At 50.5% G+C, this 18,702-nt stretch overlaps 5 protein-coding genes across 5 annotated transcripts; 1 reads left to right on the forward strand and 4 right to left on the reverse strand.

The window, feature by feature from the left end:
- Positions 1–161: 161 nt before the first annotated feature.
- N7518_008220 (ribosome biosynthesis protein KRE33) lies at positions 162–3,329 on the reverse strand (the record flags this gene model as incomplete). The annotated part of the gene is made up of 2 exons (XM_057189147.1): positions 162–294; positions 355–3,329. The coding sequence occupies 2 exons, from the start codon at positions 3,327–3,329 to the stop codon at positions 162–164; spliced, it is 3,108 nt and encodes a 1,035-aa protein (XP_057040850.1).
- Positions 3,330–4,648: 1,319 nt separating this feature from the next.
- N7518_008221 (putative capsular associated protein) lies at positions 4,649–7,987 on the forward strand (the record flags this gene model as incomplete). The annotated part of the gene is made up of 7 exons (XM_057189148.1): positions 4,649–4,692; positions 4,759–4,817; positions 4,880–5,199; positions 5,265–5,678; positions 5,733–5,885; positions 5,940–6,364; positions 6,412–7,987. 7 exons carry the CDS (start codon positions 4,649–4,651, stop codon positions 7,985–7,987), a joined length of 2,991 nt encoding a protein of 996 aa, XP_057040851.1.
- Positions 7,988–8,493: 506 nt separating this feature from the next.
- N7518_008222 (glycoside hydrolase family 16 protein) lies at positions 8,494–9,719 on the reverse strand (the record flags this gene model as incomplete). Its single annotated transcript, XM_057189149.1, has 3 exons — positions 8,494–9,223; positions 9,301–9,533; positions 9,594–9,719. The coding sequence occupies 3 exons, from the start codon at positions 9,717–9,719 to the stop codon at positions 8,494–8,496; spliced, it is 1,089 nt and encodes a 362-aa protein (XP_057040852.1).
- Positions 9,720–11,324: 1,605 nt separating this feature from the next.
- N7518_008223 (CORVET complex membrane-binding subunit VPS8) lies at positions 11,325–16,226 on the reverse strand (the record flags this gene model as incomplete). The annotated part of the gene is made up of 4 exons (XM_057189150.1): positions 11,325–12,182; positions 12,238–15,386; positions 15,440–15,872; positions 15,924–16,226. The coding sequence occupies 4 exons, from the start codon at positions 16,224–16,226 to the stop codon at positions 11,325–11,327; spliced, it is 4,743 nt and encodes a 1,580-aa protein (XP_057040853.1).
- Positions 16,227–17,052: 826 nt separating this feature from the next.
- Positions 17,053–18,483, reverse strand: N7518_008224 (uncharacterized protein; the record flags this gene model as incomplete). Its single annotated transcript, XM_057189151.1, has 1 exon — positions 17,053–18,483. One exon carries the CDS (start codon positions 18,481–18,483, stop codon positions 17,053–17,055), a length of 1,431 nt encoding a protein of 476 aa, XP_057040854.1.
- Between the last annotated feature and the right edge of the window lie 219 nt (positions 18,484–18,702).

Here is an 18,702-nt window from a genome sequence, read left to right on the forward strand (position 1 = left end):
ATAAACATGATTCATATGTATGTACAAGAGACGGATATCCTGTGAAAACATGAACCTTGAAGAATACAGACAAATACTAGACACAAGCAAGTCTTTTTAGACCCAAGAAACCGAACACCGTACATTAATGCAAAAAGAAAACTGGTCAGAACCCAAATAATTCAGCGCTTTTTGCGGCCCTCGGTGCCCTTCTTGATCATCTTTTGTCTCTTCGAGTCAATCTCCTTGTCGTATATATCGCGCGCAGTCTCGACCTTCTTGCGCTTAGAGGACTTGGAACTGTCAGGTCCGTCACTGTGGGCTGGAAATCAGTTATTGTTGTTTCGATAGACAGACAAAGCGATTAAAACTTACGGATTAGATGCGCTCAGAGCGCGCTGTTTGGCGAGCATCTCCTTATCGATCTGTTTACCTCCTTCAAGAAGCTCATCCTCCAGACTGATGGGCAGAGGCTGAAGGCTGACTTCGGGCTCATCATCGTGAGCGGCAGAGGTCTCGATACGAACCTTCTGTGCGGGCAGAGATTGCTCGATATCGTTCTCGATGAGATTGCGGAAGTGGGTGGAAATCTTGCGGACAATCTTGAGGAACATAGCAAGGAGCTGAGAGGAGGGGAGGTTCAGCTCCTTCTCAAGGTCATCGAGGTTCTTGTGCTGCAAACCGATGGCGAGGAGAATGGATTGCTGCACGCCGGAGAGGCTGACCTTGCCATCGAGACGGTTTCCAAAGTAGTAGTCGGAGAGAGTAGGGACCAGGTCCAGGATGACGTGGTAGTCTAAGAGGTTGTTGGCGTAGCTATCTAGACGCTTGAGATCAAAGGGCGAGAAAGCGGCATCGAGGTCGGATTTCTGTAGCACGCGCGGCTTGAACTTCGGGTCCTTCTTGGCACCGGAGTTGGCAGACTCGCAGATGCTGAGGGAGAGGACAGACGGGAACTGCCCGAATTGGTAGGACATCAGCGAGAGGAATCGCTTGTGGAAGTCGCGCGCGTAGGCGCTCAACCAGGCGTCGTCAGTCTCGCCGGTGGAGAGGGTGCGAACCATCACGCAAGAGTGCTCTCCTGTGAGATCGTTGGGGGTCTGACGAAGATACACCGGGACAAAAGAACCGCGCTTCCAGAACTTGTGGAGGGATGGGGTAAGACCGTAGCTGACACCAATGTAGTCAAGGACATCAGGGCGACGTTCGGTCAGCTTGCCGAATAGCGGGGGCATGGAGCGAATGTCTCGGACATGGACGTTGTCATCCAAGAGGCTAGAACCGGCGAGCTCTTCGTCCGTAACACGGACCATTTGCTCTTCGGCGGTAGTGGCCTCCTCCTCCAAGTTGGTGAACTTGCCCTCGAAGAAGTCGACCAGAAGCTCCATAGCTCGGGAACCGTATCCCATACCCACATACTCGGGGTTAGTCGCTATACGGACAACACGAGCACCCGAGAGACTGGCGAAGTTCTCATCCTGGAACTGCTGGCTGACCAACCAGGGAATGAGATCACCTCCTGCGCGCTGGCCACGGCTCAAACTGTTGAGCACACTTTGGCGACTGATGCGACCCTCGAGAGCGACCTGAATGACGCAAAGTGGCTCGGGAAGCTTGGTGGCCCCCTCATCAATAGGCGGGACGAGCACATAGAGTTGATGAGCGGGTGCGTCACTCATAAGCTGAAGGTCGTTAGGTGTGTTCTTGTAGTGACTGGCAACATAGAGCGCCATCATCTGCTGCAAGAACTTCTCGGAGACAGGGTGGAAGGAGAATAGGGTATCACGGTTGACCTGAAGCAGCTGGCACTGCGAGGGGTGAGGGCAGCCTTGTGTGTTCATGTGCGACTTGGGAAGAGTTGCGTCAAGGCAGAGGACCTTATTCAGCCATTTCTCGACAGAATCACCCGGGGCATATCGAATGGGCTCTGTAAGAGTGATTTCTCTCAAGGTTCGGCCGCTGAGGTTCTTGTCGGCACCCTTGGCTGACTTGCCTGTGCTGCGGTCGGCGACGTCGGTGTCGTCTGTCTTGACTCCACTTCGAGATTGTTCCCGCAGTTGCTGAATCAACTTCAGAGATAGGGACCGGCCCGTGCCTTCGTATCCATTAATAGTGGAGGACATGAACACCAGGTAAGGTCCCATCAGCTTGCGCACCAATGGTAGAGGGATAGCTGCAGCCTCATCGATAACGAGAAGCTCTGCCTGTCCTAAGACTTGCGCATCCTGAGGCTGGATGTACTGGATGGTTTGACGGTGATTGCGGTGAATGTTCACGCGCACAACAGCCTTGTTGAAGTCGGGGTTTGTCGACTGCAAGATGGTGTAGTCAACATGGTCGAGATATCCAAGTGCATCGAAGCCCTTGAAAATGAACTCGAAGAGTGTCTTCAAGTTCTCTGGACTGGGAGAAGTGATGAAGATGTTGCTGTAGCCGTGAGCGACAGCCGCGGCGATGGCGACACCGAGAGCGGCGGACTTTCCTCGTCCACGACCGGCAGTCAGTGTAACAGTGCTCTTCAGCGTCTTTTCAGCGATTGCATCAACAAAGGTCAGAAGCGCCTTCGCTTGATCCACGGTGCGAGCCAAGTTGAGCAGAGGGCCCACGGGCTTCGAGTCCGCCAAGCTCTCCTTGATTTCCTTCAATTCCTTCTTCGTGCCAAAAGCTGACTCGTCCGTTGTTTCGGGGGCCGGGAGGGGCTTCACGGTCTTGCCGCCGGAGATGGGCAACACGTTCAACTCGTCGTCGACCACCAGACACGAATCGCAGCTTCCGAGGGACAGGATGAATCGCTCGTTGAATCGAGCTACAACATCATCGTGTGCTTCTGTTCGGTATCGCGAGTGAATATCCATGGACATGGTATAAAGTTGCTTCAAACTGGTCATGCTCTTCAAAAGCAGGATGACCAAACCTCCACCCTCGACGGTCTCGACGGTTCGTGCAAGCAAATTGGGAGTCATGGCCTCGAAGTCTTGTAACACACACATGCCATAGGTGTTACCCAAAATCTTCTCGGTTTCCTTGTAGTATACATAGCGGATCTGGTTGAGGGTGATGAAAAGTTCGAATGGGTCTTCTTGGTTCGGTTCGCGAATGCCACGCTTGACCTCCTTCTTAATCTTCATTTCGCGCTTCTTCCGGTGACTCGTAAAGCCAAGAAGGTCTTTCTTGTACGCCCAAAGTACCGATTTGTTCTGCTTCACGTCCACGCTGGACATGATATAGTGAAGATGCACGATCACATCTTTGGCATGGTCGCCAACAACCACGAAGAAGCTGCGCTTCTTCTCCTGCACACCATTCCGAATAAGAGCGGGAATCCGCGAGTCAATCGCCTTGCGGGGCATGGCGATTCAGGAGTAGTGTTGATTGGAAAAAACACCTAGCTTCGTCTTGCGACCAAAAAAACTTCCCAGCGGCTAAAAAAATGATACTGCTCTCTGATGCCGCCCGAGGTATACACCGCCTCCATCTTGATTATATAAGTATATCTTGTCACGTGGCTGTGATTTGCCAGGGTCACCCCAAAGAAGTAGGCGGTATATATCTGATGAGCTCTGCAGACCAGCCCTGCGCCCTTTCGGGCATATACAACATATGTTGTAGTCAATGAGAATATACAACGAAGACGCTTAATAAGAAAGCCATTTTCTAAGGTCTTTTCCAAGAGGTTATACGGATGGCCTTTAGTATGTACATATGATTGGTGTTGCGGGTTTGGGAAGTCACGTGGGATACTCTATGTTGAGGTCGAAGGCTCGAAACGGACTACTCCGTAGCCGCGGGTACATTTCATTGGATAGACAGTGGACACCGCCTGGACCCTTATCAGATCACGTGGCTATGGATGACGTGGATTATCCAGCTAGGAAATCCACGAGCTGCTTTGAGCTTAGTCAAATTTAATTGAGTGCTCTTTTGGCGCTAACCATGGGTCGCCTGGGCCATCTTTATTTCACCACATGCGAATGGAGCCGACAGGGTGCAACAAACAGGTTCTTGGCTAATATGACGCGTGTTCTAGTCCTTGGCTGTGTGTACCTTCGTCAAGTACATCGATGTATACGGCAGCTGCTTGCAGGATCTGCCTAAAAAGCCGAACATGATGTACGAAGTACAACAGCTTATGCATTGGAAGGTCGCACAAGCGACATGACGCTCAGGACTCAAGTGGGTCGTGAAGTTGACCAAGGCTTGATTCTGGCCGCTGAATGGCTCGGCATTTCTTGCTGACCTGCTTTTGCAATATAATATCTCCGGGACAAAACCAGCTAACCACCAGGAGCTAACAGATTTGAGCATAGTGGCTGGAGATGTTCCACCACTCATTGGCAAGATACCTTATCAGAATACAAGCAATGCAAGGCAGGGCCCATCGTTACATGCGCAGTAAAAGGTCCAACCGTGAAATACATCATAACCCGTCCGTTGACGCAACCCTAATGGATCAGCACTCCGGATTGCCTCTGATTAGCCGCCAGTGGATCAAAGGGCCCTCTTGGCCCTCCTTACCCTGCTTTTTTTTCCATGTTTCGAACACTGTCAATCTCCTGAAGATCTACAGGAGGTGTCTTTGTCTTGTCACCTCTCAACTGTTCAATTAATTCTTGGACTCACAGCAATGGCCTGGGACGCTTTAGAACGATCATAAACTGATTGGCGCAATATGATCCAGTTATCTTCCGACCTCGGGTTGAAGGTCTGTGTGGGGTGAGTATCTAGCAAGCTATCTCACATTGTTGGAGACTTAGGCTCATGATCGCATTCTATGGGCAGCATATTTCTTTTAAGCTCGCTATTCCTTACTACCTCCTATAATACCACATACGCTTTTGGTGAGTCGTCGCCGTGGATATCAATGTCTCTACAACTTGATCTGACTGTTGCGCCGGTATAGATCGCCCCATTAGTACATCAGTTCTGGTGTGTTTCCTTACGGGGGCCACTATTTTGGTATGGAGTCGGTTCGTCTCATTGGGGTCGGCGCCATCGTCGCCGACAAGTAAACGGCCTGTTATCCCTCTCGCGGAACAATTTGAGCTTCCTTCCCGCGTCTCAACCTCATCTTTTCTACTGGGTGATGTCGAGACTCGCCCTCGGTTACGGGTCCAATCGTGGTGGATAAAGCTCGGTCTCTTATTGGGGTTGTGTGGCTTGCGAATCGAGTCCTTCCGCCAAGTAACTCGAAACACTGAATGCGCGCCTGCTGGATACGCTGTAAGTGGCCGAATACATTGGTTATCATTCAATTTCTCATGCGACTAATACGGCGTCATGAATAGTACACTATTCCTTTCGTTATTTCGCTCTATGACTACTGGCGCAACCATCGATCGCGACAAGTGGACAGATATGTCCCCACCCAGCGATTCGACAAGCCGCCGCTACAGGTGGTATACTCCCTTTCACGCCGGAGCTTCTATTATCTCACGCAAAGCCGCTCCAGAGGCTTAATTGCAGCCGCATTCTTGTCGACTGGTGGGCTCTTGGCTTCATCGTTCTCGGCTGGAACCCGGTCAACCTATATCTGTCCTATTGTATCAAATGGTGCATCGCACCTACGATCATATAGGCTGTTCAACCTCTTTGCTGATTCTGTCATACTTATTGGTATTACCGAGCTATGCCGGATTGGCACTCAATTTGATGATGCGCGCAGAAAACGAACTTTAACGTCCCTTGGAGCTGGTCTCTTGGTAAGCAGACGAGTACGATCGTGTGGGGAGTATTTTTTCTGATGGTCTTTCTAGGGTCTTTCTTTGGTCTGGAGTATTATATCCATCTGGGTACCGGATAGCTCGCCTGAACTTGCAGGTCAACCAATGTTGGATCTAGAGTATTCGCGCGGCGCTTTCAGCCAGTCTGTGTTGGTTGTAATACTGGTATTGTCGGCCTGGCATATTGTTGGTCCTCCCAATTATCTATACTCATCTCTCTGCCAATACTGATTTCTTTAGTTGCCGCATTTCGACATCCTTGGGGTGTCAATTATAGGCGGTTTCATGATCGTATACTTTTCCTCTTTATCGGCTCTCACTGGACAATCACCCTTCCCATTTATCTCTCTAACTCATGCTGTTCTCCCGTTGGCGGCATCTTTAACGGGTACCCTCTTGTTTCTTCTTACGCGAGTGGTTCATGACGAAGAGCCGAAATTATATCGCACCAACGTTGCCATACAAATATTGTTTGCCGTGCTATGTGGGATTAGTCTCGTTTTTGCAGTGAGAAAGCATCGCCTTGATAATATACACCCGATTGAGTTCCTCATAAAGGATGGTGGAATTCACCATCACAACTATCTCGCTCAGGCGTCTAGGAGCAAGACTCTTGGCGACGCTGTCACCGAATACCAGAGGCGATATAATCAGCATCCACCACCGTAAGTTTTGAATACCCATGCGCACAACTCAACTAATCTTTGTCTAGGGGCTTTGGTGAATGGTATCAATATGCCACTGCCCAATCGTCAGTTATCATCGATGATTTCGATCAGATATACCATGATCTACTTCCCTTTCGAGCCCTGGCTCCGGAGCACATCCGTGCAATGACACACGAACTAGCCACAAACCCTTTCAACGATCTCGGTGGGATCAGAATTCGCAACGGCACGGCCATGGTGCAAGAAGGCATAAAACCGACCCATGCGTGGATGGTGGCGGGTGCCGCGGAAATGATGAAGAATTTCACCAAATATCTCCCGGATATGGACTTGGTATTCAATCTGAACGATGAACCCCGTGCTGCAGTTCCCTGGGAGAAAATATCAATGCTGAACCGGCAGACTGGGATGCAAGCAATGATCCCCAAAGAGCGCATGGTGCAGACATGGTCGAACAACCGAGAGGAGGGCTGGGACCCGATTGAACCGGCCGATCAAACCAACATTACCGTATTCACTGACGGAGCGTGGAGGGGTGTTTTCGACCCTTATGTGAGCGCTGTCTGCCCGCCGTCATCGAAGGTGCGCTCTCAGCGAATCTGGAACCGTCGTGATATCTGTCTCTCATGCGTGGCTCCCCATTCCATGGGTCAATTCCCCCTAGATTTCAACATCGCCTCCGAAATCTGCCACCAACCTGACCTTGCCTTCCTCCATGGTCTCCTAATCTCCCCGGCCTCCTTCAAGGTGTCTCAGGAACTCATTCCGGTATTCAGCCAAAGTGCTCTCACCGGATTCAACGACATCCTCTTCCCAAGCCCATGGAACTACATCGACAAGGTGAAATATCAACCGACAGACGAATACCCGGATCTGGACTTTGGCCAGAAAGAGAACTCTCTATACTGGCTCGGCAGTACATCAGAAGGCGTCAGCCGCTTCGGTGAATGGAAAGGCATGCCACGCCAGCGCTTCGCCCATCTAATCAACAATAACACCAACAACCAAGTCTCCGTCCTCCTCCCAGCAGACTCAAACGAGAACTCCTTCCGATACGAGACAATGGACGGCAGCGCCCCGACTGCAGAGCTACATCTCCAAACCGCTGTCCACCTCGCCGACCCAATCGTCCGCTGCGGCGACTGCGACGAACAAGCTGCAGAGCTGGGCACCGCAGGCTGGGCAGACTTCCAAGCACACTGGTCGCACCGCTTCCTCTTCGACCTCGATGGCGCAGGCTTCAGCGGCCGCTTCCTCCCCTTCCTACACAGCCACAGCCTGCCCCTTAAAACAGGCCTGTTCCGCCAGTGGTTCGACTCCCGTATAACCTCATGGATGCACTTTGTGCCTGTTGATATCCGTCTCCATGGCCTGTGGAGTACGCTTGCATACTTTGCGGGCGTGCCTGCTGCCGTATCCGAGGAGAGTGATCCTAATGCACACCCGAAGATGCGCATGAAGGCGCATGATCAGCAGGGGAAGTGGATTGCGGAGGAAGGGCGGAAGTGGGCGAATACGGCGTTGAGGAAGGAGGATATGGAGATCTACTTCTTCCGGCTGCTTTTGGAGTGGGGTCGGCTTACGGATGATCAACGCGATGTTCTTGGGTTTAGGGGGTGAGGTTAATCTTAATGTTAATATGACTGTTAATTGGTACATATATTCAAGTATATATTCTTGTCTTGTCTTATTCATTCCGTGTATCATTTTTGTTAGATCTATAGATGCTGAAGTTTATACTCTACGTTGTATATCCATCGAAGTCTGCTCAGCACTTACAGCTCAGAAGAATTATATACAGAGCATAACCATGCTTATGATTGTTATTGCCCATTTTCATTCCATCATCAAGATGGAAGAGATATTCATAAAGTCATCATAAAGAATAAAGCATAAAGCGTATCAAACGTGCTCGTCCTCCCACAGCCGTGGACCAGCACAGGCCATCGGAGCCCAGACGAGTAAAGAGACCGTAAAATGAACGAATATCAAGAAACAGGCTGAAAAAAGGGGGATATTTACAATCGAAGATCACTATCGAAATGCAAAACAGATCGAACCCATATCACTTTCAACGCAGAAAACAATCCATCCATTAGGATCAGCATCAGCATCAGCATCAGCATCTAAGCATGGCCATGCCTATGATGATTGTGCTGCCGGCGATGTCTCATAGAACCCCTAGGCACAGAGCGCTCATACGACGCCGTGGAATCCCAATCAGCATCCACCTCCTCATCGTCACCCTCAGCACCACTCGTGGAGCTAGTCAAGTCCTGATATACCTTAAGCGACCGCACACTCCAGTATGTCTCCTGGAAAGCCGTGGGATTATTCTGCACGAAGTCGACACACGATGCGGCATAACTGGCACAACTCGACGAACCCCAAACCGAGCCCGCCCAGTCTCCACAGAAGGTAATATCGAACACGATCTGCAGATCGTTGAAATGCGAGTCGATGTCGCAGCCACCGGAAAAGAGTGCTGTGGGCGTGCCCCAGCCCGCCGGGTTTGGAGTTCCCGATGAAATATCAGCCGGCACGGCGTAGGAGGGGAAGGACCAGACTGATATGGCGGAGCCGGTCCATTCGGTGGCGTAGACGCCGCCGCCAACGTTGTTGAAACCTGTGCCGTAGGACTGGGTGCTGTCGCTTTGGATTGAGCAACCGCTATTTGAGGATTGGCCGCTGGCTTGGACGTAACAGTTTGCTGTGTCGAGGGTTCCTGTGAAGCCGCCGTTGTTGATTGTGCAGCCGTCGCTGGTGTGCAGGGTCATTTGATTTTGGGTTTGCTCGTTTACGCCTTCGATTATGTCGATTTCGCCGTTATTGGGCCAGTTAGAACCGAGCATCCAGCTGGAAGGTGTTAGCGTTTTTCTTTTTCCTTTTTCCTTTTCTGATTAATAAGAAGGGTTTGCGGCTGGGGTTCTCACAAGGCGGGCCAGGTGCCACATGTGCTGCTAGGCATATGGGCCAGATCGAGAATAACAAGACCATGTTTGTAGGTAGTGGTACTTTCCAGGCGGACGCTCTGGCGGCCAGGCGTACTGGCGGTGTTGGAGTGGTCAACGCCGATGTAGATGCCGTTGCTCGTGTCGATGAGAGCGTTGCCCGATGCGGTGTTCCGGTCGACGTAGCTCACAAAACCATTGGTGGGGTCGGTGTCCTATATATAAGATGAGTTTGTTATGAGACAAGAATTTGGGACCAATGCCGATAGACATACCGTGTAGAAGTTGAACTTGTCAAAAAACGAGTCGGAGGTACCATAGTCATCGCGTAGGGTGTATGCGGCGGAAGATACCTGCGCTAACAAGCCCACAGTGGGCAGGAGGGCCGAGAATCCGTGCATTATGCTTAAATGATAGGGGGTTTGTAGGATGTTTGTGAGGAGAAAGAGGGATTGGAAAGAGAGCGTCTGTCAAAGACTGGGAAAGATCTAGTATCCCAGATACTGATCAAAATGGCAAGGAACAATAGAAGGAAAGGAATGGATACAAAATAACAATAGAGAGGGACAATAGGCCTAGGCACAATAACATGCACAATGGATTGATCGATGCTTTATACAGGGGAGAGGGACCACCTTTATACCTCAGACGCCTCCACTCTCCCCAGGAAAATAATGGTAAACGGGATAAAAGAAAAGTGAAAAAAAGAAGAAAAATGAATGGAACAGCGTGATACATCCACCAGACACTCTAATCGAAGACATGCGGTAAAAGGGGGCATGTTAAAACATCTAATCAGTCTGACACCTCCGAGCCCTGTATCAATGCTGTCAGTAAATCATTTCGATCTTGCCGATTGAACCGGTCTATTCTGTAATGTGCTCAAATTGACATTTAGGGTAGGATAGCAAGCAACAACGTACAATGTCCACGGGTACACAATATAGTAGTTTATTCACCTTTAACCGTATCGGATCCATGGATATCTCAAGCGCTAAACACCAACCTTAAGTGTTTCGGATTTGGAGAAAGAAAGGAGAGAGTAATGAAACTAACCACCAACCAAAAAAAGTGAGTACCGCCAACATCTAAGGTTTGCATAGTAGTAAAGGGAAGAGAAGGAAGATGATAGGTCAACAGCTGTTTGAAGACTCTCGGCCATCAAGCTTTTTTGGGCTTTTCTTTCTTTGTTACCGGGAATTTTTGTCAGGCGATTCTTCAGCAAGTGAAGAGTCAGACTCGAGAATCTGAGGAATAAAAATATGAAGTGGCGGACTCAAGTGGAATTCGTGAACATCACCAGGTCTCTCTGCCATTTTGAGGTACTTAGACACAAGTACCAACACATACAGATATACCAGTGGCAGTACATATTTTCATGTATCCCCCGGTACATGATCAGTGCTCACGGAGATCCTACCCAAAACTGATATCAAACACAGCAGTGAAATGACAGTGTCATCCCAAGATTCATCCCGGCCTTATACACCATCTATTGTAGATCACTACCAAAAGCAAAGAGCATTGGACCCTCTGGATCAAAATAACAATCATAGAATCCACCTGGAAGAAAAGCCGTGCCATATCAGTGTTCCCGCGAACCCCTGCAACGGGACCGAACAATAATCAGAGGAGTAGAAATCTCTATTCGATCACATTGAGAGTACAGCTGAGCGCATGTGGGAAATGAGCTGAACAGCTGAAGCAAAGAACATCACCATTCGTATCACCTGTTCCGACGGAAGACAGACAAGATTAGCACGGATGACTATGGCAGGGATAGACCTGGCTTTAATAGCACATTATATTACGGTCAGTTGGGAGTTACAAAGAGTGGGGGATAAAAAGAAGGAGCATGGCTATATGCAAGACAAGATGATCCTCATCTAGGGATATTCCCCGAACAGCATCTAAAGTAGGCAAAAACAAAGAGATAGGAAAAAAAAAGTAACAAAAGAATACCCCTAGACACAAAGGAAATAATCATTCCCGGTGTCCCCCGAAAACTATGTACAGGCTGGGCAGAACAGCTCGGCCCCTGACCAGTCGGGCAAATGGTCGCGCCGAAACGCGGTTTCAGCGGGTCGGGCCCCCGCGCTGACGGCGTCCAGCACGCAGCGTCGGTGGTAGAGGTGTCGACAGGCGAAAACCACAATGGGTTCTGGGGTACTGGCTATGACTGAAGTCACGGTGCTAGAGCTAGCTCCATCCTCGGCGTGGTCGTGATCATGGTCACGATCATGGTCAGCATTCGCATCGGATATACCACCATCGCGAGCGCTATGAGTATGCGCATGCGCACGCCCCGCATCCAGACGGGACGGATGGCCGACTCCGACATCAGCAGCCTTGCCCTTCCCGCGCTCGGACGGGTCATAGCTATCCTCATTGCGTCTCGCGATGCGGTGGGAATAGGCATCGGCGCGTCGCGCTTCCCATGCGGACCAATGCGCGTCACCAACACTCGGGCCCCAGATGCGACGGCGGCAGAGCTCGCAGATGTGGCCACGGGGCCGCCAGCCGTGCTGGCGTAGACGGGTGACTTCGTCGACGTGGACGAAGAGGTCGCGGTCCAACATGCCGTTTGCGAGGGTCAGCAGGGATTTCTCGTAAGAGTAGGCGGAAAAGATGGATGCTAGCACGGCGCGCAGCTCGAGGAGCGAGGGCGACCAGGTTGCGGCGCGGCTCAGGAATGCGCGCAGGATGCGTAAGAAGGACATGTCTGTTCTTTCGGTTGTGGCTGGGCTGCTTTTTACTGTGCTTGCTAGGAGAGCTGTGAAGACTTGCTGGACGAGGGTGCGGAATGAGGTTGTTAGGCGGCCGCTTTCGCCGGTGAGGGATGTGGTTGGTTGGGAGGGGGAGGGCTATTTGGGGGTTGTTTCCTTGTATGAAGGCGAAGACGTTGCTTGCGATGCGCACCACGGCTTCAATGTGGTCGAGCCAAAGGAGTTCTTCAAACGTTAGAGGCTGATCGAGAGTTGGCGCGTTGCGTTTGCCGTTGGCGCTGCTTGTGCGCGACTGCTTGACTGTCTTACTTTGGCCCTGACAGAGCCACGTTCCGACACCTGCATACTTGTTCAGAGACTCCATGAGGTCGTCGATTTCCTCGGCGGTAGTCGCTGAGTCGGGGCTCTCGCGCACGCTCTGGAGGATGCCTACCAGACCGGATTCGAGGGTGTTCAGGTGTGCGACAAGACGGTCAAGGGCCTCGCGGACTTTACCCTGTCGGGCGAGGAGAATGACGGCAGCATCGATAGCTCCGCTTTCCTCAATAAACGGGAGCAGTTCATCTAAGCGGATGTCACCGACTCGCAATCCGTCGACGAAGTCCGCCACATGAGAGGGGTTATATTTGCACAAGAGCTGCACATATCGCTCGATCATCCAGTTCTCAATATTGGGTGAAGATTGGGTGTCCGCGGTCTGAGCCTGCGGCTCGATGAGCACCAGCAAGTACTGGTACTGTTGCTGGGGATCATCTTGCAAAACCCGCAAAAACGTAGAGTGTGTTTCAGGGGCCAGGTCTTGCATCGTCTGTGCAGCGTGCGTCACGTCAATCGAAGCGATCTCCCGGGCATGCTCCTTGACTACATCCACGATACCACGTCTCTGTTTTTTTCCAAGCCCAGAGCCTGGACGGAGGCAGTCATGCAGACAGGTGAAGATAGCATCGCGATCACTTGGATCCTCTAGGTAAGTCATGACCAACAGGGGATATTGCTTCTCTAGACGGTAGACCGACTTGAGAATCCGGAAGAATCGTGCCTCCTTGAATAGAGGAATCATGCTCTGCATGTCCGGTGGGTGGTAAAAAGACAGCAGATATTCTGCACTCAATTCGCAATCGTCTGCCATTTCCTGATCGGGATATTGGCATACACGGACCAGAACCTGGTGGAGGGTTGTGCCAGAAAGGAGGATATACTGTGGATATTTTGGCAGATTGCGCGCAACAAACATATCAAGGTATATGGTATCAAAAGGCGTGAAAAAATCGGCGGTCATGACTTGCAGCAAAATGCTGATGAGGTACTGTCGATTGATCAACATGCCGGACGCGGAGACATCCTCGCTCTCAGGCTCATTTAGGAAGCTATCCTCGAATGCTTCATTGAGCATGCTCATGAAGCTGGAAGCGTCAAACTTGAGCATGGCTCGAAGTTGAGAGAAGGAGTCTGCCCCGCTGGTGTCTCTAGGTACCGTACCGGACGCACGACCCGAGAAGAGGAATTGGTACAAATCTGTTTTGGCTCGCATGGCTTCAGCCTCATCCATGTCGTCTCCGGTGGGATAGATGCGACCCGTTAAGATAAATGACAAATAGGGGAACATTTTCATCGCATTGTTCTGCCGTCTCATTTCAATCACATAGTCGCCGTTGGCCAAGGGCTCGGATTGTGAGGGAATCAGATGTAGTAGCTCTTCTAGGGGACCCACATAATCCATTAGACAGCGGTTCCATACATATATAAAGGCGTCGTAAAGATTGTGCTGCTTACACAGCGTTGTGACTTGATCGATGTCCATCGTAGTAGTGTCAAGAAGGCAGATGATCTCCTCCAATCGACCGGTCGAGTGAGTTCCAATGAAATGGTTGATCAAGGCCTTAACCGCGGTCGGGGGTAGTGATCGCAGAGTCCCATCAATGATGCGCGGTTCGAGTGCATCCAGGAAAATGCCCGCCGAATCTTGCTCCTCATACCAGTTGAAGACTTCTTCCCAGAGGAACTCTTCGTCAGCCATGTAGATACAAGCCGCAATAGAAACATCGGCTAGCTCCTCTAGCTGCTGGTTCTCCAGTCGGCCGTTGCTTGCTTCGTAATTTCGACCAAAAGCATACTTGAGGGAGGCGGAAATCATTTCCAAAAGCCTTTCTTGCACAATGGGCTGTCTCAAAACATCCTCTTCAGGAAGCCCAACCGTCAGCTTTTCTGACTCTCCCGTATAGTACGAGGTTGCTAGTCGAATGGCCCCAATGAAGTCACCAGCCTCCATAAGCGCCAGCAAGCGATCGGCCCAATTTGAGAGATTGCCTACCAAGGCTTCATTATAACCAAGCAAGAACAAGCGCCCTTTATAAGAACGAAAACTCATATGGAATGCATCTGCTACCACTCCGTGCATCGACTCGTCCTCTTCGTCAAACTGTTCAACCAGTGAATGGAGTTGTGACGAGAAGAGATCGGTGTGATATATATGTCTGTTGGCGAGATCGACCGAGTCGGTCACATGCATGGAATAATCCTCGATAATTAGCAGCCGCTGCGTTATTGTGAAGACTGCGAGTACCGAGCGACTGAGCCACTGAACAGCCACAATGGCTTCATCTGCTCTCCATCTGCTGCGTGCTCTGAAGACAAGACTGGGGGGTTTGTCCTTGTTTGCAGGTTCGTCTGACTCGGCTTCTGAGACTTCGAGCACGGTCAGCACATTTGACCAGCAGTAGACAAGTTTTGTGTTTGAAGTTTGGGTGTCTTTGCCCTTCAGTCGAATTGCCGGAAACCATGCCAAGGCGCCAGTCATGGCACTGTGAGCGGGAACTTCCTTTGGTCTCGGTGCTTTGTGTTGGGTTTGTGCCACGGGTGTGGTGGACACAATAACAAGAAGATAGGGTGTCAGCATAGCAACGAGGCCCAACGAATCAGTGGATTGCTCTACGTTGCCCAGTGGCAGAGGAGAGAAAGCAAGAACAGAGCTAGGCTTACGCCGCTTGATATCTGTCGTTGCCTGAGGATATCGACCCAGAATTCGAGTCGTCTTGACTGTTCTCCCCACTGCACCCATCCCTCTTGTTGCCAGGTGTGAGAACGACATGCCCCGTGTGTCAGCCGAGACCAGCGCGGTTCGCCTGGTGCCGAGAAAGCCGATATGAATGACCGCAGAACCTGAAAGATGGCCATCGGATATTCGAGTCTCGACTTGATTGGCCGGAATTGGCGGGATATGAAGGAAAGGCTTTGCCGAGCGCGAAATCTCCCAGGTAAAGATATCGCCAGAGTCATGGCCCCCTGCAACGGTAGAGTGATCGGCGGAAAGTGCCAGTGATGTAACAGCACCGCATTCAACAGCTAGGTAAATCATCAGTACAATGCGCCAGAGGTGTACACGTCTTTTGACAAACCTGGTGTGCCCGTTCCAATAATAGTCTTCAGACTTTGCTGATAGTCAAACACGAGAATAATACCCTTGGATGTACCTATTACAATCGACGTGGAGACTGCAAGGCAAGTTGGTCGTCCGAAATTGCGCTTCCCGATTTCAGAAAACGCTTGCCCAGTGATTTTCCGAAGCTTTGTCCATCGCACCACATCCCAAGGCCCCTGTAGCGGTTCGGCTTCTGTTTCTGGGGTCGGGGAGACCTGGCTGGTTATTGAAGACTGTCTGGAGTGAAGATGCGCTAGGAATGGCGAGCCGGCTCTAGATAAACTTTGCGGCGATGAAGATAATCGGGACTGAAAGCGAAGGTCAAAGGGGCGACGGGCCGGGCTTGGGCTGACTCGCGGAGATCCGCGGAGCGCGAGAGCACTGCTATCCAGAGAGGACTGAAGAGAGCCCTGTCATCAATCAGCTAGCTATCCAGGTTATGCGCCAATTGTACCACTAACATGTAGCGATGGGGAATCGTCGGGGTTTGACCCTGTTCCATCCGCGCTCCCTGACGCGGTCCAGTCCGCGTGTCGCGGCGGAGGGGTTTCTGGGAAATTGAAATCATTATGTCCCGCTGTTTTCTCGGAATCGTGGTTCCCCGCTTCGTCTATCGTGTCCAATTCCTCTTCCACTGGTTCCTGCGGGGAAGGTAATGTTTGATCGAGGGCACCATGGTCGGGTTGTCGGTGATCGCCTTCGTGGCCTAGGTCAAGCTCGTCTTCGCGCGACCAACCCTCACTGCCCTCAGCCATCGAGCTCATGAGCGAAATCTCCGAATGACCATTGCTCCCCGTTACGCAGCCTAGGTGGAGACGAGGCCGAATCAGCGATAGCGTGTTAGGAGAGAACGATCGTGGAATTGATCAGAATGTTCTCTCGGAGAACAGGAGGGGAATTATGAGGTACAATAAAGAGAGAAGGAGTGGAATGTCGAGCTTGGGGGTATGAACACAGTGGAGAATGAGAGTTCAGAGCTCCGTTGTCTGGGTCGGGCCCGTCTTAGGGGCCGAACACCAGCCACAAGTGGCTGCCAGGTACTTTTCGTGCTTTCACAATTATGCGGACAACGATACTCAAAAAAACACTGACACATGGACTCTCTGTCTTTAATCTATTCTCTGGTAATTTTCTGCCTTGAACTGTCGAAGAATATTTGAGTAGTAAGGTGGTTACACATCTTTGTGCAAGCAACATTGAACCAACATTGAAGATAGAGAGTTTCTCAATATGAAAGCTACAAATGAGTGCCCTCGTATTTTATCACGGCTATTTAGCTCTTTTGATAAGTGTCACCCTTTTTTACACTGCTTGGGACCGATATATGGAACATCTTACTATAGTCTCTATCTTGATTCTCTGTGTTATAGCCATACGAAAAGCAGGTATGGGGTATGCACAAGCTTGATAGCCTTTCATATACACGTACTTATCTCACATCGTAACATGCTGATGAAGAGTATGTAAAGTACTTGAACACAGAAGCTTTCCCGAAAAGAGTATAAATTCGTTGAAAACAAAAAACTGGCCCTATATCGTAATGTGTCAAAATCTAACTAATATAACCCGAAAAATAACAGCTCGACTGGCCTAGAATTTGGCGTGTCTAGAGGTTGTACTAGAAGTTGAAGCCCACTGGAAGAGGGGGTCGCTCGATAGACACTCCGTCGCCGCCCGTTCCAAAATCCATCGCAATCTCCAGCATGGATATGGCGATGCAGAATCTGACGGAAGGTTAGGGAGTATCCAACAAAAGCCAGCAGCTGTATCGAAACGAAGGTCGAACAACTGAAGGTCCCCGAGTGGCCCAAAGTTCATATAAGGCGATGCTGATTTGATATCAGATACAAGAAAATTCACCCCCCACCCAGGTCCGAATGAACCCCAATCACGTTCGCGGGACATTGTTGCGATCGCGCCCTGTGCATACTGCTTGTCTAGATGTCCCGATGCTTCTTGAAGAGCCTGGGCAACGTTGCAGATCCGCCAGATATCTTCCGGCCCTACCAAACTGAGAGGCTTTGGCACATGAATATTTTGTAAGGCATCAGACGGAGGATGCGAAGAGCCTTCACACATGCTTTGGGCGACCGCGATAGCATTGCCGATATACCCCCGACGTACGTCTAGTGCCCTTCGAATATTTTCCACGGTGAACATCTCGGATGAGAGTCCCTGCTGATCAGGGAAAGCCCTCAGGCGGGCGCGACTGCTACGTATGCCCAGTAGCGCGCTGACGACCATACCCGGTCGAAGAGACATATCGGGAAGATCCTTCCTATATCTCTCAGGAAGAGACTGTAATGCCGAGTTGCAGGCGTCGTGCAGCATTTGTATCTTTAGGCCATCGAGTACACGAAGAGAACTGATGGGTACTCGACTATAATCTGTGGATACCTCGTCTTCGCTTGTTGGGGCAGGAAAAGTAGTCCATTGAAGATTCTGGGGTGTGCCTGTAGATTCAATTTCCTTGATATGCTGCCTTATTTCTTCTTGCGCATGTGGAGTTGTGGGTGGTCCCTGGGCATTTGGATCACAACAGAACGCGGCGAAAGTAGAGACCAAAAGAACAAGGCCTGACCCATCCATTTTTTTGTGGTCAAAGCACCAGAACAAGTGCAACTTGTCTCCGATCACATTAGCCTTCAGCCGAAGCACGGGAGAAGGTTTACGTGGTGGGTGAACGATTGGGAACGGCATCAAGGCAGTGTTGAACTTCCCATCCACGGTAAGAGCGGTGGGCTCTATATGATGCTGAACGACCAGGATAGGGCACTCTTCAAGCTCAGCAGCAGTAGCAGGCCGCACTTGAAGTACGTTGCTTCTACCATCCGTCCGGGTAGATGATACCACCATCCCAGCCAGGAAGGGAAATTTTGCGACCACACGAGCCATTGCATCCTCCATTCGCTGGAGAGCCTGTACACGATTCTTGCCAGCCAGATCAAATGTGAGAGATATATTGAAATGCCCTGTAGGCGAAAAATGGTCCAATGAAGTAAGGTTATAGGGTTGGAACATGTTTGCGGGAGCTCAAGAATATGCCAAATTGTAATGATATAAAGCAAAACGATAAAAAGGATGTGAAATCTCAATCTGATACTTATATAGATTTCAAAGACTCGAGATTTGGACTATTCATTCGAAATAACTCGCCACATATGTACTTGAGTGATACTATCTACTTCGTACTACACTTCTCATGCAGGGCATCTGCAAGTGAATGATAGTCCACTTTTG

The sequence above is a fragment of the Penicillium psychrosexuale genome, assembly GCF_028828465.1.
Source record: "Penicillium psychrosexuale strain IBT 29551 chromosome Unknown utg000004l, whole genome shotgun sequence".
NCBI lineage: Eukaryota > Fungi > Ascomycota > Eurotiomycetes > Eurotiales > Aspergillaceae > Penicillium > Penicillium psychrosexuale.